The sequence below is a fragment of the Ambystoma mexicanum genome, chromosome 1q (genome assembly GCF_040938575.1).
Source record: "Ambystoma mexicanum isolate Mex_15411 chromosome 1q, UKY_AmexF1_1, whole genome shotgun sequence".
Lineage (NCBI taxonomy): Eukaryota > Metazoa > Chordata > Amphibia > Caudata > Ambystomatidae > Ambystoma > Ambystoma mexicanum.
The window spans coordinates 993,484,534-993,510,353 of record NC_090922.1 but is presented as its reverse complement, the minus strand read 5'-3'; the positions used below and the strand labels follow the sequence as shown (position 1 = coordinate 993,510,353).

The 25,820-nt window shown below is 38.9% G+C and overlaps 1 protein-coding gene across 1 annotated transcript in view; it reads left to right on the top strand.

Annotated features, from left to right (window-relative positions):
* GIPC2 (GIPC PDZ domain containing family member 2) overlaps nt 1-25,820 on the top strand; it is a 963,466-nt gene that overhangs the window by 667,367 nt on the left and 270,279 nt on the right. The window contains exon 4 of the mRNA XM_069641646.1: nt 21,061-21,170. Within this exon, the coding sequence (XP_069497747.1) occupies nt 21,061-21,170 (110 nt within the window). The remainder of the gene's footprint in view (nt 1-21,060; nt 21,171-25,820) is intronic.

The following is a 25,820-nucleotide window of genomic DNA, read 5'->3' as shown; positions in this document are numbered from 1 at the left end:
GGGCCTGAGCCTCACTGCTGGGGGGTGGGGTGCTGGGGGACATGAGTCGGGGCCTGCTGGCAGGTGCCTGTCAATGCTGGGTGGGTGGGGGTGCTGGGGGACATTAGTCAGGCCTGAGCCTCACTGCTGGGGGGTGGGGGTGCTGGGGGACATGAGTCAGGGCCTGCTGGCAGGTGCCCCTCACTGCTGGGTGGGTGGGGGTGCTGGGAGACATGAGTCGGGGCCTGCTTGCAGGTGCCCCTCACTGCTGGGTGGGTGGGGGTGCTGGGGGACATAAGTTGGTGATCACTAATGCAAGGTGACATGTGGGTTGGCTGGGGGGCATGCCCATGGTGGATGGGCTGCGTGAGGGGCATGACCAGGGGTAAAGGGTAGTCCCTTGTGGTGTGGGCTGCCTGCAGGGGCCGTGGAGGGGGTAGAGGGCACACCTGGGAGGACCCACACTGCCGATTCACATGTGGGACGCCCCACGCACCCCACTGGATACACGTACCCCGCTCTGACAGCAAAATCACGCGTGAAATTCCCCCGAACCCCAGTAATACATGTACCCCGCTTGCACAGGGCCAATCGCGTGTGAAACTCCCCGCGAACCCCAGTGATACACGTACCCCGCTCGCACAGAGCCTATCGCGTGTGAAACTCCCCTTGAACCCCAGTGATACACGTACCCCGCTCGCACAGGCCCAATCGCGTGTGAAACTCCCCGCGGACCCCAGTGATACACATACCCCGCTTGTACAGGCCCAATCGCAGGGGTGTACATGTATTCGGAGGGGTGCGCGGAGAGTTTTACAGGCGTTTTCGTGGTTGGGGGGCTGTAGGCTGGTCCACTGGCCTGTGCGCCCTGTATGGGATTTGTGCACTGTGCATGGGGCACGGGGAGGGGTTGGGGGCGTAACTGGCACTGCTGCAGGGTCGCTGCGCTACTCTGCGCCACCGCTGGTAATCGAGGTTAAAAAGGTCTACGGATAGCCTGAGGGTATGTGTAGTTCAGTACCCATGGATACAGGTTTTATTTGTTTCGAAAGATAATTTTACAGCTATAGTGACATTGGGGGTGAAAAATCACTGGCAGTGACACGATTGCCATCCAGATCACCCATCCATGCAGAAACCAGGACAGACCGAGCTTAGTTTCAAAGTGAGGTAGGGGCCAGCCTCCTCAGGCCACGTTTCGCGACAAATGAGCCAAAGTTACAAGACCACTTAGAGAAACAGGCAGGCTTTTTCTTGCTTTGAAGCTAAGCATGGTCAGTCCCGCTTTGAACCTAAGCAGGGTCAGTCCAGGTTACTGCAAGGTTGGGCGACTGAATCAGCATCAAACTTATTTTATTTTTTTAAACCGTGCTACTGTCAGTCCTTGAAAGTTTTTCACTCAGAGACCATTTTTAACGTTTTGCTGAATTGCATTCTTTTAGTTGAAGTCGCTCAGTCAATAAGAAAAAAAAATAGATATATTTACAGCAACAGTGTGTTTCCCATCCTGGCAGTAACTGATACGAACCCTGCTTAGTTTCAAAGCGAGGAAAGGGTCAGACCCCTAAGTCCATGTTGCCTAATAAATGAGCCAACCTTACAAGACCACTTAGAGAAAAACGGCCTAAGGGAGCTGGATCTTTCCTCGCTTTGAAACTAAGCATGGTCGGTCCTGGTTACTGCACGGATGGGGGACAGTTCACAGTCCTGAATGCCATGTGTTTTATTAGTTTTAAATATCTCATAACACACAGCATTCACATACATTTTTTAAGACTTTGGTACTCTCATACCTTGAAAGTTTTGCACTCAGAGACCATTTTTTGCCTTTTGTTGAATTGCATCTTGTTCGCTGTATTCTCACAATCGGGATGGCGGGAATAATGCCACAATTGTACACTTTTTGCCCAACATAGTTATATAAGGATTTTTATATTTGAGTGACACTATGGTATGTGTAGTTTTCAAGTTAGCTTTATAAAGCTAGACATGGGGGTCTGGAGGGTAAATGAATAGAGGGAAAGTAATTCATGATTATTTTCCCATAATGTGGCAAGAGAGTTTGCAATCCTGGTCACTGGTGCAGTTATTTTCCCGATTGTGGCTGCTTTTCATGGCACCAGTAAAGGACACATATGGGTGGACAGTGTAACTTTATTTTCAGAGGGCAGACGCAACCCCCTGTTTTTTTTAGATTGGCAAACTTGCTCAAGTATTTAGCTATCAGGACTTTACTCAGTTTGTCATGTTCCCAGTGCAGACACTTACTCACAAGACGACAAGGACTTGTTTCATATTGGGACTTAGTTTTCCAGGGAATATTTCACAACAGATTGCTAGGTTTAAAAAGTGAGCATATGTCATACTTTTCCAGTATATTTATAAAAGATTTCCTCTTGCAAGTTATTTTTCTGGTGTTCATTACTTTTTTTAATAGTCCAATGCCGTTTTGTCTTGCACACTTTCGTCTAAGGAGTAGGTCTATTGAACTACATTTGTATATTTCACTTTAAGATATATTTTCACTTACTGTGCATATATTCATGGGTGCCAGCCTTTCATTTTCGCTTTGGGGACAAAAGTACCAGGGCATATGTTATTTTTGAGGCTGTTCATTTTTCTCCCTTTTACGTGCTGCTTAAATATGGTTAGTTGGGGTTGTTGTGCAATGTATGACAACAGTCACACGAGACCGTTCAAAAAAAAGGGGATTGTAGCATGTTGCTTAACCGAAGTGCGTGATCCTCAGCAAATACTTTTATTGCACAGGGCATTAACTAAAAACATTGGGATTTCTCAAAGCCTGTAATATTTTATATATACTACAAAAAATAGATATTTGTACAGCTACAGTGACATTGATGGTGATAAACGACTGGTGACCCAGGTCTCCCATCCATGCAGTAACCAGGACCAACCCTGCAAGTGTGCTAAAGTTACAAGACCACTTAGAGCAACATGGCCCTAGGTGGCCGGCCCCTTACTCACTTTGAAGCTAAGCTGTACTGTGCATGTACTCATGGGTGCCAGCTTTTGATTTTTCCCTATGGGTGCAGAAAGTACCAGGGCATATGTTATTCTTGCAGCCGGTCATTTTTTACCCATTCCCATGCTGCTTAATTGTGGTTAGTTGGGGTTGTGCAATGTATCATAAGAGTCACAAAGAGTCACAAAGAGACCGGCCAGAAAAGATGGGGCTTGGAGCACGGGGCAGGACATTTCAGCCTGGCTTGTTTGGCACACACGGTTTTGGCACGACCGTTTCACCACATGTCCCGTTTGTGCTTGCAATACAAGTTTGGGAAGTGGCTAATCACACCAAAATTAGGAACTAGTATTCTGATACTTCAGATAAATAGAGGTTGTTTAGATTATGTGAGGTGCATGTTGTTCCCTCAAATACAGATATTTAAATTTAGAACTACTAGTCTAATAGCTTTATAGTTTAGATTTAATAGGCTGACTATTACAGTCTTAGTTTTCTACTTAACGACATACCATGATGTCATTCTGGTAAATTGTTGAACGTATGGACGTATAAACACTTCTCTCACGTATTCAAATGAATTCAAACCTCTTGGTAAAATGAACACATAACAAGTTGCGAATGCATTCTGTTTTTTCTCTAATTTGTTTACATAGTTTACATTTTACAAGTAATTCCCAGTTTATATGTATATTTATGGGAATCTATACTCACCCTTAAGAATTTCGGCGAGGATCTTTTGTGTCTTTTGATTAGGATGCCGTCCCCTCTGAGAATGTCACCTTTGGCTGCTCACTGTTTGGTGTGTCATGGTACATCACGTGTCCTTAGGGGTACGCGTCTGTGCTTTTGTTAGTACGGAATAACGTTATTGTAACTACAGCATGGAATGCGTACACAATCCTTCGGTGGTCCTCTTACCTAGTTACTATTTGAATTTGGATACAGTCTCTTGAACTGAAGCACATTTGACACAGTCGTTCTCTGTGTTAGAACGTTTCTAATCAATGTTTTCCTTTTGTACTATACGGGTGATGCGTATAGCGTTTTATCGGCTTAGCCTTCTGGGATGTGAAGTTCATTTTTCTCAGAACCAAGTTGGTGATCAGTCACTCACTCCGCTAAATATTGGATATTTCATGTGGTTTGATCATGGTTGTTATACAATAAGGAATAAAGGAAGGATGATAATAATAATGCCATCTTGATCTTACATACAAGTACGTGATGCGAAGCATGATCTATTTACAATTTTGTTTCTTAAAGGGATACATAATTCCTGTAACTGATAATTGCGGTATAGTTCAGTTTCGCATGGGTTCAATTGTATTTGTGCACATGTAGTCCATATTTTAATAACTTTTTTTAACATATTTAGAATTAGTTTCTTTAAGATATCAATTATTCCAATTTCTGATCACTGCGGTTTGTTCCAATTTGGCATCATTCAATTACATTTATATACACGTAGTCCATATTCTAGTGATATAACATTTTAACAGCCTGTTCATAATGTCATGTTCAAATACAATCATTATCCAATTTCAGATCACTGCGGTTTGTTATAGCTTCACATCATTCAATTACATTTATATACATGTTTTCCATATTCTAATGATGTAACATATTTCAGCACGTTAGTAGTGTCATGTTCAAGTAAAATCATTGTTCACAATAATCAGGATATCTAACATAATTGGCAAGTTCAAATCCTTGTGTATTTTAACCTATCTATGATTCAACCGATTCCTAGAATTATCCTTTTGCATATGGGCAAGAAGTTATTCATAGTCCTGCTGTTAGGACATCTATCTATGCTTAACAACATGATTGTCCAATTCTTTCAAATGCGTATTTTAACCTATCTATGATTCAATGGAATCCTTTAGTTATCCTTTTGCATTTGGGCCAGAAGTTATTCATATTCCTGCTGTTAGGACATCTATCTATACTTAACAACATGATTGCCAATTTTTTCAAATATTTCACCATTTCTGAGGCTTCACATCTTCCCATTACGCAATTGAATGGGAATTGATGTATATGGAGTTATAGCAACTTTTAGTGGTCAAGTAAGATAACCCTTTGATATCTAATAAGTTGGATTAGATGTTAACTGGCGTTCTGGGTTTCTTAGCTAATTTCCAAATATCACAGTTCTTTACTGCTTGTGTTTTCAAAGAAAGATTGTTAGAGAGAATTCCTCATTCATTCCTCGTGGTTCTAATGCATCCAATTTATAGACCCAAAACATTTCTCTGTGTGACATGATGTCCTGTATGTTTCCTCCTCTTGGTGGTCTGGATATTGTTTCTAGAATTACAAATTTGAGTTGTGATATTGAAGGATGTTTGGTTCCAAAATGTCTGGCTACAGGTGACTTCTCATTCCTCATTCGTATGTTCGACTTGTGTTACGAAAGTCTCTCTTTTAACTTTCTTGAGGTTTGTCTGACGTAATATTGTCCACAAGGGCAAATTAATGCATAGATTACATATTTGCTGTCACAGGTAGCATAGTTGGGAAGTTCAGTCTTTTGGCCTGTGTAGGGGTGTCTTATGCTGTTCCCTTTTTGAACATTGTTACAATGGCAACAATAGAGACAGGGGAATGTGCTTTTCTTAGGTTTGTTGAGGAACAGTTGTTTGGTTTCCTCTACTCTGCTTTGACTAGTGTGTCATGTAGATTATTTCCTCTTGTATAGGCCATTAAGGGTGGTTTTGGGAACAGTTTACTTAGTTGTGGATCTACTCTGGTGATTTTCCAATTTTTCTTTAAGATTCTTGATATTTGCAGACTCAGTTGTGAGTACTGTTTTAGGTAGATCAATGGCGGATCTCGCTTCAATTTCTTCTATAGAGTTAATAAGCTTGATCTGTTTTTTGCTTGGCACTTCATTGCAGCTTCTGTTGGGATATTCTCTGGAAAGCCTCTTTCTTTAAATCTTTGAATTTGTTCTTGTGCCACTTCCTTATATGTGTCTGATCCTTAATAATTGACTTAGAGGCAGATTGTTTTTTAAGTGTTGTGGATGATGGCGCGTATAATGTAAACTATTGTTTACATCGGTAGGTTTTCTAAAGATTGTAGTATGAAGTTTATTGTCTTTCGGTGTAATCTTCACATGAAGAAAGTTGACGTCTGGAGTGTCAATTTGTATGGTGAGTTGAATTCTTGGGTTGCATGTGTTAAGGCAGTTTGGGCGTGCCCAGCTAGACGCAGGTAGTTGGTTGCAGGGACCTCTCGGCTCAAGGATATTTTTGCGGGAGAGGTCACAATTGGCATGGCATGAACCTGCAGGCACTTTGCATTTTGTACCTCTTGGTGCAAGGATGTTTTGGCACGAGAGGTCACAATTGGCATGAACATGCAGGCACTTTGCATTTTGTAATATGGATTAAATGTGAAAAACATATATTCACTCAACATTATAAAACAGGATGGGACATGTCGTAGCAGAATTGAACACGTATTTTACATGAAACACATTTATTTACTGCAGTATTGTAAAACAGAAGTTAACAAGTATTACATTGTCTCTGGGCAACATTATAAAACTGAAAAAACACAATTGTGCCCAATGCTGCCATAAAGAACCTTGGCCTGCAGGAATTCAAGACACATCACTTAACCATTATGCTACAATTATATTATTATTTGAATTCTCACAAGTTTCATACCTAGGTTTTTATCATTGGACATATTAAATTGTAGGCTAAGTATGAAATGTGTGCACTCTGAATCACTAAGTAATTGTGGTGTAGTGGTTAAATGCTGGTCCTTGAACCCTGGAAGACCAGAGTTCAAGACATGTACAAAAATAAATGTAAACAGTATATTTTGGTAAACACTCTGTATGCGGGACTATATTGTCTTAACAGGCATGCCTTTGATCCATGTGGTCTCCTTCAAGAAAACGTTCAACCAATCACTGCATGATTTTAAGATTGTAATTTGAGCTACACTACTAATGGGTTAATAATCATTGTGGGTCTTCCATTGCACATGAGCCAGCGCAAACAAGACTTTCTTTGCAGCTCAAGTGAGGGACTTGCCACACAGTCCCATCATTCCCTTAATATATTGTGCTACTTTTAGACTTTTAAAACAGCAGGGGCAAGTGGGCACCACCCCTCTCCAGCCCCTTATTCTCACATTACCCTGCTGAAAACAAAACAATTTGGTTTCCTCCTCCTGTGAGTCTACACTACGTGCCTCTTCCTTCAACAACTTACATATCCCCTACTACCATTCAACCCAAACAAATAGAGGTGCAGGAGAAATCATGAATATAGCCTTATGGCATCAGTGATGTGATTTGTAATGTCATCCGTGTTCTCATACAGCATGTAATTAGTGATGTCATCAGTGATGTGCTCTGTGATATCATTGTGGTGATAGGCTGCGCAACAGGGTGCATAAAGTTAAGGTGGCTTTAGCTAAATTTCAGGGGTTTTGTTGCATTAGGTTCTCACCTTAACAGCCCTGCAGCTAAAGTGTTTTCCTTGAATTTCAAGGGTTTTGTTACAATGTATTGCTCACCTTAACGTCCCTGCAACTAAAGTTTTTTCCATGAATTTCAAAGGTTCTGTCACAATGTATTGCTCACCTTAACATCCCTGCAACTAAAGTTTTTTCCATGAATTTCAAAGGTTTTGTTATTCCATACATAATTAACATTAATAATACAGACCTACTCCTTAGATGAAAGTGCGCAAGACAAAATAGCATTGGACGTTCAAAAAAAGTAATGAACACCAGAAAAATAACTTGAGAGAGGAAATGTTCCAAACAATATGTTGGCAAAGTATAAAAGGTGCTCACCTTTTAAACCCAGCAATCTGTAGTGAAATAGTCCCTGGAAAACTAATTTCCAATATGAAACAAGTGCGTGTGGTCTTGTGAGTAAGCGTCTGCGCTGGGAACATGACAACCTGAGTAAAATCCTTGCAGCCAAATACTTTAGCAAGCTTGCCAACCTAAAAAAAAACACCAAGGGGTTGCATCCTCCCTCTGAAGAAAAGTTACACTCTTAACCCACATGTGTCCTTTACTTGTGCCCTGACAAGCAGCCACAATCAGGGGAAAGTAACTGCACCCGTGTCCAGGACTGCAAACTCTCTTGCCACATCCTGGGCAAATACTCATAATTTACTTGCCCTCTCATCATTTCCCCCTCCTCACTCCCATGTCTGGCTTTCAACAACACTCTGCTTTATAAAGCTAACTTGAAAAGTACCCATACCATAGTGTCACTCAAATATATAAATCCTTATACAACTATGTTAGGCAAAAAGTGTACAATTGTGGTATTATTTCCCCCACCTTGACTGTGAGACTACAAATACCAGAATGCAATTCAGCAAAAGTGCAAAACTTTCAAGGACTGACAGTACATGGTTAAAATAAAATAATGCAGATGCAATGTTATGAGAAATTTAAAACTTTGAGAAATCACAATGTTTTTCGGCAATACGCAGTTAGATTAAATTACTTGCCACGAAGCAGCATTCTCCAAGCGGTACACTCCATTTTGGTACGATCATTTTGGCACATGCCGATTTGGCATGGGCATTCCTCCCCCACCTCACTGTATCTGTAAAAAAGTATTAGTATTATTCTCACTTTTTTAACTCCTCTCAAGTACAGGTCTCGGTAGCTGTGGGCAGTGCACCAATATGCTAATGATATGATATGATTGTTTATTTATATAGCGCCTACACACAATGGCCCTCATTACGACCCTGGCGGAGGTCCATGGTGCAATTTGCACCATGCACCATGGCGCAGAGCTGCCAATACCGCCATGGGGGTTGGCAGACTTACCGCCCCATTCCGAGGTTGGCGGGGCGGTAAGTCCCCAATCCCCATTTACCCTTCCCCATTCCCATTTTTGCCCCATAGGGTATAATGGGAGTGGGGAAGGCGTCAATTACGCCACCGTAAATTACGGTGGCGTAATTAACAACGAGTCCCGTAGTGCCATGGATTTTTCCGCCTGCAAAAAGCAGGCGTAAAAATCTCCATGGCGCTACGGAATGTCGTAGTCTGGCGGAGAGGTACGCCATGCATTACGCTGGCGTAAACCCCTCTCCGCCAGGGTCCTAATGAGGGCCAATGTGTTTCAAAGCGCTTCAAGGCAAAGGAGGGAACAAGGGAAAATACAACCACATTCTTACAGGCCATGAACAGTAAGGATGCAAAATTAACTATCGTACTCGGCCTGACGACATTTCAGATAGTGCAAGAGCTAAGGAAGGGATGGGGAGAGTGGGAAGGAAATGGAAACAGACAGGTGACTACCGTACTAGGCCTGATGAAATTTCTGGTAGAGCCGGAGAAAAACAAAAGGTGAGGGAGAGGGGTGCAGAAAGGGAGGGGAGGAACAAAACAAGCGACTATCATACTAGGCCTGACGACATTTCAGATAGTGCTGGAGGCGTGGTGGGGAGGAAAAAAAACAGTAATGGGAGGGTGGAGGAAACAGACAAGGTTGCTATCATATTAGGTCCAGGGACAATTCGAATAGAGTAAGTGCATAGAAGAAAGTAAGGGGAGGAGATAGGAAAAGGGAGAAGGGAAAGGAGGAGAGAAAAGAGAGTAAGCAGTCAAAAATAGTGGAGAAGCAAGAGTGGAGAGCGAATACAATTGCAGAAGTCATTAGTAACACATAATGTAGTAAGTGCATAGAAGAAAGTAAGGGGAGGAGATAGGAAAAGGGAGAAGGGAAAGGAAAATATCTTTCTTTTGGGCCCACTAGCTATGGCCACTGGCCATGTCAAACCATTAATTTGTTACCAAACACAGATTTCCCCCTGCCCAGTACATGTAGGCAATGCAGATGTTAAACCTTTTTTTCTAATGCCTTATTCCTGCGTTAATTTCACAGTAATCCTTGCCAATAACAGAAATTCCTGCGGTTGATAACGGGAAAAATTGCTTTGAATTAAAAAGTCTTCTACATCCTCCCTCGGCATGTGTCCCTTTTATTTTTTCCAGGTCCCCTCACTTCACTCAATTGATTTTTCTCTCCCTAGCCCTCTCCCATTACCTCCTGTCACTCATCACTTTGTGTGAATCATGTTTCTTTCTGACTGTGTCTTCCAGCGTTGCGACTATAATCTCAAGAGATTACTTTGATTTTCCCCTGATAAACCAAAGATTTTCTACCTGTGACTGGCTACCCAACCCACCCCAAATCCCCAACTTGACATGGTGGCTTCTATCCCACGCCCAACCTCTAGCCTGATGTGATTTCTATTGCTATTGGCATTTATATTGAACTTAAGGCCAGGTCATCTAACTGCTCTGGTTCAAAACAATAATTGTTCACACAGAAATAACTTCATAAACAGAAGAGATTTGAGTCTCTTTTTGAATTCAGTAACGTTATTAGACTCTGTAATGTTGTGGGGGAATTCATACCAAAGTTTGATGGCATCCTTTTACCTCCTCCAAATTGCATTTTGAGGTCTTTCATTTGCAGCGTCTCCAGGTAATATAATGGGAAGCATTTACAACAAGCAAAAATAAACAAGGTGGCTTTTAATTTCAGAAATGCCTATCAGCCCCCAAGGCCAATATATATATAAAGGTTTCAAGGAATAAGGGGGCACCCCCATGTCTCTGTCAAATATTTTAAAAATAACTGGATTGATTTACCCCACACCAGACAAGGACATTAAGGCAACGCTTTGTGCCCAAATTGTTTTGTATTTGGTCCAATTCTGCACAGCTGTTTTTGGTATACGGCTGTTCAAAAACTGCACTTGTTCTCTATCGTAAAATAATTGGGCTGAAAACTGTGAAACCATGGTGTTTTGTTTTCTCAATAACATTTTTAATTTAATAACTTATTGTTCCCATATTTGTTATTTAGGGTGGGGGGGGGGGGTCCCTTGACAAACTTCATGTTTTGAGAATTTCATCCAAATCTATCCAGAAAGTCAAAAGTTATTAGCAATAGAACATTGGGAAAAAATGGCTGCTTTTTCATTTGAGATATTTTTTAAACTACTGGACTCAACCTAAGACCCCTCTGAGAAATGGAGTCAATTCTTCATGTTTCAAATTGTTTAATACCTGTTCCAATTCTGTCCATTGGTTTTGGCTATGTGCTTGAGCAAAAATGTGATTTTTTCAAATGAATGGGGACTAAGCCGAAACAGCGTTTTTTAACTTTCTTATTAATAACTTTTTTATTTTTTAACAGATCTTTCCCAAAATGTCCTTTCTGAGGTACGGCGGGTGGGAGGGGATTGGAGGTGCGGAGGTGAGGGGTTTGGCCTGTGAAAACTATTCTGTTTGCAAAATGTCAGCCAAATCCATCATACGAGTGAAAAGCTTTTCGCAATTCATTTTTCAGGTTTCTTTTGGAACTTGATACTCAACTTAACTATTGTGCGGCAAGTGCTGCACTATAATATATTCTAAAAGGTATAAGCATTCTATTATTTCTTCCCTCTATATAACACAATTTACTTTAATAAACACATTGCTGCTTTTTTGCAAGTATATGAATGTATTGATATATAACAATATCAAACTCTTCAGCATACTTGTTTTTCTCCAATATTAAGACAAGTATGTCATCAGAGAAAAGTTACTTGAGCAAATAGCTTTACAGATATATATTAATTCCACTTGGATTTCTATATGTGTGTGGGGGTTGTGAATGTATTAGCTATGTGCAGTTGTTTAAATGTAGACAATGGCTAGCTTGCATATAACTCCTACAGGTTGGATTGGAAAAATAATGTTAATAGTGCATTCTTCTTTGAACAAATGTGCATACATTCTTCCGAGAATATGTTTGCACAGCTTTCTCTGAACATATGTAGATAGTTTACTACGTACATGTGCCACTTTAATCCTCATGTGTCTGACACTTTAAATACACATGTGTGTACAGCTTAAAATACAAATTTTTGCATACAGAGCTGTCAAACTACTCTTTGTTATTTTCCCTGCGCTCTATACATTTTTGGGTAAAAGTGTTCAGTAAAGGTACAATTTTATAGGGCTCTTGCTTGTGCCTTTCAATATAAGGAACTGTAGGGGTTTACCACTTTGCATGATTTTCAGTGAAAAGAACTAACTCTGTACACTCATTTCTGTAGCAAAAATATCTAATTTATGACTTAACTCACAACAGCCACAAATATGCTTGATATCACATTAGAAAATAGTGTGTCATGACTTACACTTTGGCATGTGTGATTCTGCATGAGCTAAGGATCCTATTTAATGGTGCTTAATTGTACAAAACAATTCTACATTTCAGTGGCACCAAAATGGATTTATTTTTAAATTGTGACTCTGAATGGGCCTGAAGGAAATGACATCTCATTTGGTATTCAATATAAATGGGAAATACAAAGCATTTTATCTAACACGAAACTTGATTCTTTGTCAAATTAACATTTCCCTTGATTCCCAGCCCCTTTCATTCCTGGGACTGTGCCATGGATAATAAAGAGAAAATGTGGGGTTATCACAGGGTTCTACTTACTTTTACAATGCAGCTTTTAATTTCTGGAGATTTGGCTGGGAGCCATCCAATCTGGAATTACTCCATCAGCAAGCTCTCTTTTCAGCTGGCTGTCTGGAAACCAAATCCCAACCTGGGCTAGTGATCCCTCTCTCAATGGCTTCTGTCTCCAGTCTGCATGGGTATCAGTCATCCAGGTGAGTTCATTTGTCTTCCTCTTGGCAACCTCCTCCATAAATATTCTTCAATATTCCTCTACCAATATTCATTTTTCAATTCTGTGTGCATGCTATTTTATAATCCTCGCCTCCTGCCTATCCTTGTGGCTTCATGTGGCTTCCATCAGTTCTGTGACTGCAAGGGTGGGAAGGAATTTCACACTCCTAATGTAAAATGGCAATTTTGTTTAATAACAATACCTCTGGATGTGAATATGCAAGATTAATAAAGTATGTCATAATATTCTGTAGATCATTGTGCCCAATTACAAACACAAGAGATTGCGGTGCACTAAATATTTCCAGAAATATTATTTTTCCTATTTATTTCTAGATTTTTCCTTTATGCTCTAGGCACATTTTATATGGGGTGTAAGACATATTTTATATTTATGATTTGCAATTGGTCCCACATTTATCGGTACTTTGATCGCAGATGTATGTTTTCTTTAATGATTTTTTTCAGGTTAAAACACCACGCATGTTCTTCCCTATTTAATTTGTACATGAAGAAATGCAGACTTTGGCTTGCAGGTAGCACTTTTCATATACCCCCTGCACATTCTCCTTCCTGATACAAATATACATTGAGGCAAGGTTTGTGGGCCTTTGCATGGAGAACAGATAAAGTATTGCATGACTTTAGCTAATGCATTTATGAGGAGGCTGGCATGATGAAAGTGACTGGCCCCTTTGAAGTGCACAGGTCCAGGGCCATCTGTCAGTGTATTATTTACCTAATCTTCAGAACCAGTTTCAATAAAAGGAATCTAATAGTGCTGTGCGGTCTCATGTCTTGTGATATGTATTTCTGAACTGGGGTGGATTTTTAGAAAGGTGCATTTTTGGTCAGTTCGAGTCAACTAGCTACATAGGGATAGGTTTGGGCATGTCTAATTTCAAGTAACATACTATAGGGTTACTCAAAGTAAAATACATGCATGGCAGAATAAAATGGGACTTCCTGTTTCTAAATTACATTTTACAATATTTTATGAGAATTCACAAGTGCATCTGTTCATTCATCGTTGTATTCCCAAATGAATTCACCATTGAAAGGAAAGGGACACATTTTAAAATTATAGATGTTTTTTTCTGCCCACGTATCCAAATTATAGGAGTATGCTGGAATATCAAGTTTTATAAGCTTCAAGGCTACAATCTATGTCCCAGTTTGAGTTATTTTGTTGATAACCACATGCTTGGGCCTTAGTATTTTTCTACATGTCTTTACCTATTAACAGCTTAACTTCTGAACTTTATTCATGTTTATGCAAAAAGGACAAGCATACTTGTCCTTAGAATTTAAGGGGTTAATGGGGCTTACTTATAAGTAGGAAGTTTAAACCCATTTAAATACAGTTCTTGGCATGTCTTCAGGATTGATAAGCCAGTCTCTTCAATTAAAAGTCCTTATGAATGGCCACAGTTGATAAAGTTCACTTTTACTTCGTTGGAAAATGCACTTTTGTGCACGGTCATTTTGCAGTTTGTAAGTCGGTCAGTTGAGGGACTCCAATGAAAATGCAGAATAACACATAGATTCTGTTAATTTGTCAGGAGAAGATTATCTTCAGATATTCACAAAGGCCAATGCCAAGTACAATCTTATCTGCATGCAAGGAGACTTTGTACACCTAAAGAGCACTCAAATCCAGAGACCCACAGGAAAATCCATAATTTTTTTGGTACAGCTGTTAATCCACATAGGGATGAAGTAAATAACTTAACTCGCCACATTGTCTTTGTACAGTATGTATAGCCCTACATATAAGTGGCATACTAGCTACTTTTATTCACTAATAATAGGTGAATACTCCCAACAGAAAATAGGGAACTAACACATAGGAGGCCACCCTGGACATGTGTTAAAAACATTGGTATCAGCAAAGTTGTATCACAGGAGTAAGCAGCGATATTGCTCTGTGTTTTAGAGAGATACCTTAAGGTAGTATGCATCTTTACCATGTGCATGAATTACTAGGTGTAAAGAAATATAGATTACTGCAAAAACTATCTGTTTTAGAGTTACAATATTTTCCTAATTGCCTAAGTAAATACCCCTACTAGCAATGGAATGGAGATTATCGTTTTACGCCCAAAAATGAAATCTTACTCCCAATATATACAAAGATAGGGATATAATACATCCTCTGCAAAATCTTATCTGCGGCACTGGGTAGAGGAGACATATTTGTATTTGTAAGTAGGTATTTCCTCTGCATGGAGTTTCTCAGTTCTCAAATTCCTCAGGAGCGGCAGTACACTGTGGGACTTTGTGTAAAGCTAAACTTCACCCTAACAATGATTACAAAGAGTGTTCCTGTTCTCATTAATTGAATGTAACACAAAGAGGCCTGGCGCACGGTGTGTAAAAAATTATTTCCACCGAATCCCTCAGGGTTGAAGCTCCACAAGGAAAGTGGTTTGTTGTGAGGCCTTACTTGCCTGCAACTGGGGTTACTTTATCCCACAGCGGGGAAACAATTGGCAAGGCTCTGTGAATACAAAAGCCTAACCCTGTTAACTAATAACTGAAGATCCAGACTTTGGTTTGTAAACGCGGGACAGTTTAGTCCAGTAAATTGTAAATTGTGACTCTGAATGGGCCTGAAGGAAATGACATCCCCTTTGGTATTCAATATAAATGGGAGCTACAAAGCATTTTATCTAACACAACACTTGATTCTTTGTCAAATTAACATTCCCCTTGATTCCCAGCCCTTTTCATTCCTGGGACTGTGTCATGGATAATATAGAGAAAATGTGGGGTTATCACAGGGTTCTACTTACTTTTACACTGCAGCTTTTCGTTTCTGGAGATTTGGCTGGGAGCCATCCAATCTGGAATTGCTCCATCAGCAAGCTCTCTTTTCAACTGGCTGTCTGGAAACCAAATTCCAACCGGGGCTAGTGATCCCTCTCTCAATGGCTTCTGTCTCCAGTCTGCATGGGTATCAGTCATCCAGATGAGTTCAGTTGTCTTCCACGTGGCAAACCCCTCCATAAATATTCTTCAATATTCCTCTACCAATATTCTTTTTTCAATTCTGTGTGCATGCTATTTTATAATCTTCACCTCCTGTCTATCCTTGTGGCTTCATGTGGCTTCCATCAGTCCGGTGACTGCAAGGGTGGGAGGGAATTTCACACTCCTAATGTAAAATGGCAATTTCGTTTAATCATAATACCTCTGGTTGTGAATATGCAAGATTAATAAAGTATGTCATAATATTCTGTAGATCATTGTGCCCAATTACAAACACAAGAGATTGCAGTGCACTAAATATTTCCAGAAATATTATTTTTTTCTATTATATCCAGATGTTTCCATTATGCCCTAGGCACATTTTATATGGGTGTAAGACATATTTTCTATCTATGATTTGCAATTGGTCCCACATTTATCGGTCCTTTGATCGCAGATGTATGTTTTTTTAAATTATTTTTTTGGGTTAAAACACCACACATGTTCTTCCCTATTTAATTTGTACATGAAGAAATGCAGACTCTGGCTTGCGGATAGCACATTTCACATATCCCCTGCACATTCTCCTTCCTGATATCAATATACATAAAGGCAAGGTTTGTGGGCATTTGCATGGAGAACAGATAAAGTATTGCATGACTTTAGCTAATGATTTTTATGATGAGCCTGGAATGATGAATGTGACTGGCCCCATTGAAGTGCACAGGTCCAGGGCCATCTGTCAGTGCATTATTTACCTAATCCTCAGAACCAGTTTCAACAAAAGGAATCTAATAGTGCTGTGTGGTCTCATGTCTTGTGATATGTATTTCTGAACTGGGTTTGGACTTTTAGAAAGGTGAATCTTTGGTCAGTTCGAGTCAACTAGATACATCAAAATAGGTTTGGGCATGTCTCATTTCAAGTAATATACTATAGTGTTACTCAAAGTAAAATACACGCATGGCAGAATAAAATGGGACTTCCTATTTCTAAATTACATTTCACATTATTGTATGAGAATTCACAAGTGCATCTGTTCATTTATCATTGTATTCGCCAATGAATTTACCATTGAAAGGAAAGGACACGTTATAAAAGTATAGATGTTTTCTTCTGCCCACGTATCCAAATTAGAGGAATATGCTGGAATATCAAGTTTTATAAGCTTCAAGGCTGCAAATGTTAGTGTTCTACGTCCCAGGTTGAGTTATTTTGTTGATAACCACATGCTTGGGCCTTAGTATTTTTCCACATGTCTTTACCTACTAACAGCTTAACTTCTGAACTTTATGCATGTGTATGCAAAAAGGACAAGCATACTTGTCCTTAGAACTTAAGGGGTTAATGGACTTACTTATATGTAGGAAGTTTAAACCCAATAAAATACAGTTCTTGGCATGTCTTCAGCATTGATAAGCCAGTCTCTTCAATTAAAAGTTCTTATGAATGGCCACAGTTGATAAAGTTCACTTTTACTTTGTTGGAAAATGCACTTGTGTGCACGGTCATTTTGCAGTTTGTAAGTCGGTCAGTTGAGGGACTCCAATGAAAAGGCAGAATAACACATAGATTCTGTTAATTTGTCAGGAGAAGATTCTCTTCAGATATTCACAAAGGCCAATGCCAAGTAAAATCTTATCTGCATGCAAAGAGACTATGTACACGTAAAGAGCACTCAAATCCAGATACCCACATTAAAATCCATCATTCTTTTTGGTATGGCTGTTAATCCACATAGGGATGAAGTAAATAACTTAACTTGCCACATTGTCTTTGTACAGTATGTACAGACCTACACATAAGTGGCATACTAGCTACTTTTATTCACTAATAATAGGTGAATACTCCCAACAGAAAATAGGGAACTAACACATAGGAGGCCACCATGGACATGTGTTAAAAACATTGGTATCAGCAAAGTTGTATCACAGGAGCAAGCAGCGATATTGCTCTGTGCTTTACAGAGATACCTTAAGGTAGGATGCATCTTTACCATGTGCATGAATTACTAGGTGCAAAGAAATATAGATTACTGCAAAAACTATCTGTTTTAGAGTTACAATATTTTCCTACTTGCCTAAGTAAATACCTCTATTAGCAATGGAATGGAGATTATCTTTTTACGCCCAAAAATGAAATCTAACTCCCAATATATACAAACATAGGGATATAATACATCCTCTGCAAAATCTTATCTGCGGCACTGGGTAGAGGAGACATATTTGTATTTGTAAGTAGGTATTTCCTCTGCATTGAGTTTCTCAGTTCTCAAATTCCTCAGGAGAGGCAGTACACTGTGGGACTTCGTGTAAAGCCAAGCTTCACCCTAACAATGATTACAAAGAGTGTTCCTGTTCTCATGAATTGAATGTAAGACAAAGAGGTCTGGCGCACGGTGTGTAAAAAATTATTTCCACCGAGTCCCTCAGGGTTGAAGCTCCACAAGGAAAGTGGTTTGATGTGAGACCTTACCTGCCTCCAACTGGGGTTACTTTATCCCACAGTGGAGAAACAATTGGCAAGGCACTGTGAAAACAAAAGCAAAACCCTGTTAACTAAAAACTGAATATCCAGACTTTGGTTTGTAGAAGCGGGACAGTTGAGTCCAGTAAATTGTAAATTGTGACTCTGAATGGGCCTGAAGGAAATTACATCTAATTTGGTATTCAATATAAATGGGAGATACAAAGCATTGTATCTAACACAACACTTGATTCTTTGTCAAATTAACATTCCCCTTGATTCCCAGCCCTTTTCATTCCTGGGACTGTGCCATGGATAATATAGAGAAAATATGAGGTTATCACAGGGTTCTACTTACTTTTAAAATGCAGCTTTTCATTTCTGGAGATTTGGATGGGATCCATCCAATCTGGAAGTACTCCATCAGCAAGCTCTCTTTTCAGCTGGCTGTCTGGAAACCAAATTCTAACCTGGGTTAGTGATCCCTCTCTCAATGGCTTCTGTCTCCCGTCGGCATGGGTATCAGTCATCCCGATGAGTTCAGTTGTCTTTCTCTTGGCAACCCCCTCCATAAATATTCTTCAATATTCCTCTACCAATATTCTTTTTTCATTTCTGTGTGCATGCTATTTTATAATCCTCATCTCCTGCCTATCCTTGTGGCTTTGTGCAGCTTCCATCAGTCCTGTGACTGCAGGTTGGGATGGAATTTCACACTCCTAATGTAAAATGGCAATTTTGTTTAATCATAATACCTCCGGATGTGAATATGCAAGATTAATAAAGTATGTCATAATATTCTGTAGATCATTGTGCCCAATTACAAACACAAGATATTGCGGTGCACTAAATATTTCCAGAAATATTATTTTTCTATTTATCGCCAGATGTTTCCATTATGCCCTAAGTACATTTTATATGGGGTGTAAGACATATTTTCTATCTACGATTTGCAATTGGTCCCACATTTATCGGTCCTTTGATCGCAGATGTATGGTTTTTTAAAATGATTTTTTTGGGTTAAAACACCACACATGTTCTTCCCTATTCAATTCATACCTGAAGAAATGCAGACTCTGGCTTGCAGATAGCACATTTCATATATCCCCTGCACATTCTCCTTCCTGATATCAATATACATAAAGGCAAGGTTTGTGGGCCTTTGCATGGAGACAGATAAAGTATTGCATGACTTTAGCTAATGAATTTTATGAGGAGCCTGGAATGATGAATGTGACTGGCCCCTTTGATGTGCACAGGTCCAGGGCCATCTGTCAGTTCATTATTTACCTAATCTTCAGAACCAGTTTCCACAAAAGGAATCTAATAGTGCTGTGTGGTCTCATGTCTTGTGATACGTATTTCTGAACTGGGTTTGGACTTTTAGAAAGGTGAATATTTGGTCAGTTCGAGTCAACTAGATACATCCAGATAGGTTTGGGCAGGTCTCATTTCAAGTAACATACTATAGTGTTACTCAAAGTGAAATACATACTTGGCAGAATAAAATGGGACTTCTTCTTTCTAAATTGCATTTCACATTATTTATGAGAATTCACAAGTGCATCTGTTCATTTATCATTGTATTCTCCAATGAATTCACCATTGAAAGGAAAGGGACACATTTTAAAATTATAGATGTTTTCTTCTACACACATATCCAAATTAGAGGAATATGCTGGAATATCAAATTTTATAAGCGTCAAGGCTGCAAATGTAAGTGTTCTATGTCCCAGGTTGAGTTATTTTGTTGATAACCACATGATTGGGCCTTAGTATTTTTCTGCATGTCTTTACCTATTAACAGCTTAACTTCTGAACTTTATGCATGTTTATGCAAAAAAGCACAAGCATACTTGTCCTTAGAACTTAAGGAGTTAATGGGGCTTACTTATATGTAGGGAGTTTAAACCCAATTAAATACAGTTCTTGGCATGTCTTCAACAATGATAAGCCAGTCTCTTCAATTAAAAGTCCTTATGAATGGCCACAGTTGAAAAAGTCCACTTTTTCTTTGTTGGAAAATGCACTTGTGTGCACGATCATTTTGCAGTTTGTAAATCGGTCAGTTGAGGGACTCCAATGACAAGGAAGAATAACACATAGATTTGTTAATTTGTCAGGAGAAGATTCTCTTCAGATATTCACAAAGGCCAGTGCCAAGTAAAATCTTATCTGCATGCAAGATCCAGACTTTGGTTTGTAGAAGCCGGACAGTTTAGTCCAGTAAACTAAAGTTAAAGCTAACATTGTAAAACATCAGAGCATGGTATTAAAATATGTTTTTATAAGTCCTAATTTTAATGTCAAGTTTTAGAACAGTGTGTGACCCCAAAGAAACGGACCTGTATCCACAGATTCCTTTTATTGCCTTTCAAGCAGGATGCTATGGTGTAATCTAACCAAGTAAAGTTACACTTTGCCCCTTAAAGGAGCATGTACTGACAAGCCTGTGCACAAATTAAGTGATTTATGTGGATATTCAGACTGGTAGCTCTCCTTAAATATCTCTATATATATTATTGTAAACCATTGTCTTTCTATTCCTTTTTGATTTGTTTACTTCCCAATGCATGCTCTGATGTTGATTCATCTGTATTTGGCTGTGTATTAAAAATCAAATCAATAATCTTCTCGGGGGGATACGTGTACATTTCGGCATTACATACCACCAGTAAAATGCTTTCAGTGGCATTATTTACACAGGGGGTAGCTTGTATACCAGGTAACACACCTCCCCATGTCCCTCAACCACCTATGCCTCTACACTTAGCCCCTTTTATGTGGGTACAAGGAAATGTCACTGCCAGCATGCATCTGACACCAAAGTGACCTAATGCAGTATCATGGTGCTTGCAATCACCTCATGGCACACACATTTCCAATAACCATTTATAAATCTAGAGCATATTGACATGTAGTTGATGTAACTGTGTCTGTCTTGGATTTACAGAAATGATTGAACCACGATCTAAAGGTGGAAAGTTGACAGAAGGAAAAATTGCTACTGGAAGAGAAACGCTACGACTAAGGTCCAAAGGCCCTGCTACAGTGGAAGAAATGGTATGCTTTTACATCATTCTTTTGGGTGATTTGCTTTTGGTGCTCCACATTGTAGAACTTGCCATACTTCTCATAAGTTTGGGTCTGTATGTCAGTGTCTTTCAAAAGATATAATACAAATTGCAGGTGGGCATCTCTGAAAGAGGGCCTATGTTATTTATGATGGCCTTTATTGAATTTCTATATTAAGAAACTAAACATATTTGAAAAAATAACCAATGTGTTTTTGTATAGTGTTTCATGCTGGATGACGTTTGTTTAACTTCTTCTGAGTACTCTTCTAATAGATTTTTATTTTCTTATGTGTATTTGTTTATACAAACCTTTCCACAAAATTATTTATGATACCATGTAATAAAAATTACCATCCAATTAAATAAGACCATTAAACATCACATATACATTGCATCATTCCTAGCCACAAACTGATCTCATATCACATCATAACCACAATATTAAAAGTGCCAATTTTCATACAGCAGGATATGGATCTGCTTAATAAAGTGCATCAGCACAATAATTATTCATTTTGGATTTCTCCGCAACAATATGTACGAAAATTAATTCACAAACAGATTTGATATTTAAGACAAATCAATGGAAGAATTGGATAGTCAATAAATAGGTTTTGGGGTAACTGACAATTAGATGTCTCAAAAGTATCTTTCTCTTTTTTTTTTTAATGTTGTAGTTTTATTAAAAAACTTTTCATTTATCCTTAACATCATATAATATTGAAATTCACAATAATAAGAAAGAAAGAGAAAAGAAAAAGAGAAGAAAAAAAAAAAAAAGAAAAAGCAGGGTATTAGCACACAGATTTTCCCATTGTCCATCCTCTCCAAAGCATCTATGGTCATTTTCTTACTACATTGAAAACTGCTATGAGTGGTAAGGTTAAGACCTCTTCATCATGATTATATGGTTCCAAAATTGAATTATAACCGTAGTAAGGCTCCTGTTGTTCCCTGACAGTATTAGATTCCATCTGTCCTGGCAAGTGAGTTCATGCCCGGGTTTTGTTATCATTTCTCGAAACCATTTCTTTTTTTGGCTAATGCAGGGCAAATCATGATGATATGATGGATAGTTTCTACCATCTGTTTATTCTCACAGAATCGACAGAATGCTTCCTCTTTCAGGATTTGTCTGTTATTTGCCATCATTTCCCAGGTCGATAGTTGGTTTAATCGTAGTCTAATAAATTTTTCCCTAATTTGCCTATCTGGAAATTGCTTCAAATACGCAGGTAAAACATTGATAGCGTGATTGTCCAAGTCACAGTGCAAGTTCATCTGATAACTTGATTTCTCTGTTAGAGTAGCTATCCAATCATTTCGCTGTAGTCTTTGTTTGGCACATTGAGGGCGATTCACAAGCATCTCCATTGTTATACTGTTTACTGCCATCACGCTTTCCATTGCATCCTTCCATAATGCTAATGCCGTGTTCGCCACCGTAATGTTTCTCCGTTGGAATAGTTTGTATGCTGGAATTTCATCCTCATTGATCATTTTTCTGAACAGATCGAGTTTTTTCCACTCAACTATTGATGTTAATGATTGTGTTGCAATCTCATGTCTAATTCTTTTAATCGGGAATGAGTTTGATAGTTCAAGGATTTTCCTCCAAAAGAGGCCTTCCAAGATATCCCATATAGATTGATCAAGATTAATCATAGTCTCGCTCCCGTAGCTCAGGATAACGATCACTTATTGGCAGTAAAATATGAGAATTGGTTGCAAAGAGAATTTTCCAAATTTTCTATGTATGAAAAGCCCTTGTCTCGCCAATGAGGCTGTTTTTGTTCTCAGATGCATTATCCAAGGAGTTTCTACTGCTGATTGGTTCACTAGGACTCCTAAATATTTAATTTCAGTTACCATGATCAGTTTTTGTTCATTCATTTGGAACTGAAAGGGTTGTTGTTTTCTTTTCTGTCGTTTCTTTGCTGAAAGTGGCATGATTCTTGTTTTTGCAGTGTTTATTACTAAGCCATTTTCCAACATGTAAGTTTCCAAGTCCCAGAGATTTCTTTGTAGCCCTAGCTCAGTTTTGTCTACAATGACAATGTCATCTGCATACATCAAGTGGTGAATCTGCTGGTTATTTAATTTGGGTGGATTTGCCTTCTGAAAGCGAGTGGGCTCAGAAAAATCCATGGTGTACAGCTTAAACAACGTTGCTGCAAGGGGACACCCCTGTTTTAGCCCATTTTCTGCTTCAATGGGTGCCGACAATTGTCCTTGTTGTGATAATCTGATTCTTAGAGTGGTATTGGTGTATAGTTGTTTGATGGGTTCCAATAGCGTCAGTGGCCAATTCCACTTCTTTAGTTTTCCCCACAGTGTTGTCCTGTTAACCATATCAAAGGCCATGTGCAGGTCTATGAATGCTGCATATGTCGTGTGATTGTTGACCAATGCCTCCTGTTTCAATAGATTCAAGATCATCAGGTTTACATGTGTACCAGTACTTTTAATAAATCCCGTCTGCCTGATATCAAATTGCTCAGTTTCTTTGATTCATAAGTTAAGTTTGTTGAGGAGGAACATTGCAAAGATCTTTCCAATCGGATCCAAGAGAGCAATTGGTCTGTAATTTATCGGCTGTTGTCTATCACCTGCTTTGTATATTGGTATCAGAATAGCTGTTGTCCATGTCATCGGGATTTGTTTTGCTTTCTCAATTGCCGCAAATAAATGGACACAGAATTTAGCCCAATCCTCTGGATGTTTCTTAATGAGTATATTACTTTGGCCATCTGGCCCTGGATCTCTTGATGAATTGAGCTTCTTTATAATTGGTAGTATGTCCTCCAATGTCCAAGAGTTTGTCCAAGGAATCGATTCACTCTGCTCCATTCTGATAGGTTGATTTTTCACTGTTCGTTCATAAATGGATTTAAAAATGGTTAATCCATGCAGCTTCTTCAATCCCTTGGATTAGTTTGTGTTGGCTGTCCATTTGCAGATTTAGTAGCTTCCACAATCCTCTTGTATTGTTATTTTTCAAAAGGGCTAGGATTGCTTCTGCATCTTGTTGGGAGAGCAATGCTTTTGCATTCTTTATCCAATTTCTGTAGCCTTGTTTTGCTTGTCGAATGGCGTTCCACGTGTTGCCCTCGTTCTTTCTTTTCATTTCCGTAAGCGTATCTTTCTCTTTACATAATTGACAATTCCTTTGATCACTTGATAAATCTCGTTTTGGTTCCCAAACTTTCAGTGTGCATCGCTGATTCAACCTAAATTTCATAAACAACATACAATACTTATGTTCTGCATAACTTATGTTCTGTGAAACACGTTAGGAAGTTGTAATGGTGTCATATTTCCTTATGGTATAAAGCATACTCTTTTAGTGAACCAATAGATCATTTTGATTCACCCAGTCAAGTTCTCGCATTTTATGCTTAACTCTAAGTGTGTTTACCTTCAAATTGACTGCAAACCAAGTTCTAATCTTATTACTACCATGAGTGTAAACTTTCAACCACAGTATAGTTTTCCATGCAATGCCTTCAAGTATGTCTAGAGTATCAAATATTTCAAATCCATAAATCAGTGTAGCGTAATACTTTTGTTTATAATAAATCTCCAATGGTATTAAAGAAAATCTACAGAATATCTGATTAACTTTCCTCATTTGTGCTACAAGAGGAAACATTTACCCCTAAGATTTTCAACCACTTTCTTTATTGTATGAGTTCACAATTGGGTAGCCTAAATTCATTGACAGATCGTCAATTTGTTATTTTTAGCATACCATGCACATTCTTACTGTTTTTTCTTCCTCCCTTTATGGGATATGACAGTCACATTTGAGATGTTAATATGGAAATTATTCATTTCTAGATATATTTGTGCCGCATTTAACAATCTTTGGAAACCAACCATAGTTTTATCTAACAAGATAATATTATTGGCAAACAATATGAAGCCAATATGCATATGGCCAATGTTAGTGGGAAAATACCTAGTTTTCTGCAAATCCTCAGGCAAATCACTGATATATAAATTGTATTAGGTCGACTATAGTTCTATAGTACTGACTTATTTCATTAAATGACCTTCCATGTCTAATCTGACTTTCATTGAGGAATCCGTATGTAACAGCATAATGCTTTTAAGAAGCACTAATGGAATTCCCTAGTTCCACAATCTATTGCAGTCCACACAATCAAATACTGCATACAAGTCTAGAAATGTGACTTTGGCAGGTTAAACCTTTACTGGGATGAGCCTGATCTCTCAATATCTTGAATAAGAAAACATTTAGACTAGTCCCAACCCTTTTCCTAAAGCCGTTGTGAAATGAAGATAGTTTGCACGAAGCCAGAGCCCAGTCCTCCAGGTGCTCTAGGACTAGGGACACAGAGATTTATATAATTTATATTTGACCACTACCCAATTTTAAGTACAATATAGAAGAGCATCAGTCTGAATGTGTTATTGCAAAATAGTATTTGTCTTCAAGGGCTGCACAATGCATGTATTAAAATGCACCATGCTGTATGTTGTATGCAATATATCCAATTACCTAATGTGGTGTGAAATATCTCATTTTCTATTTGCAACAATCTTGCACTCCTTTGGAGTTAAACGTGACTTCACTTGTAACACCAGTGTACAAGTCCCAATTTAAACTTAA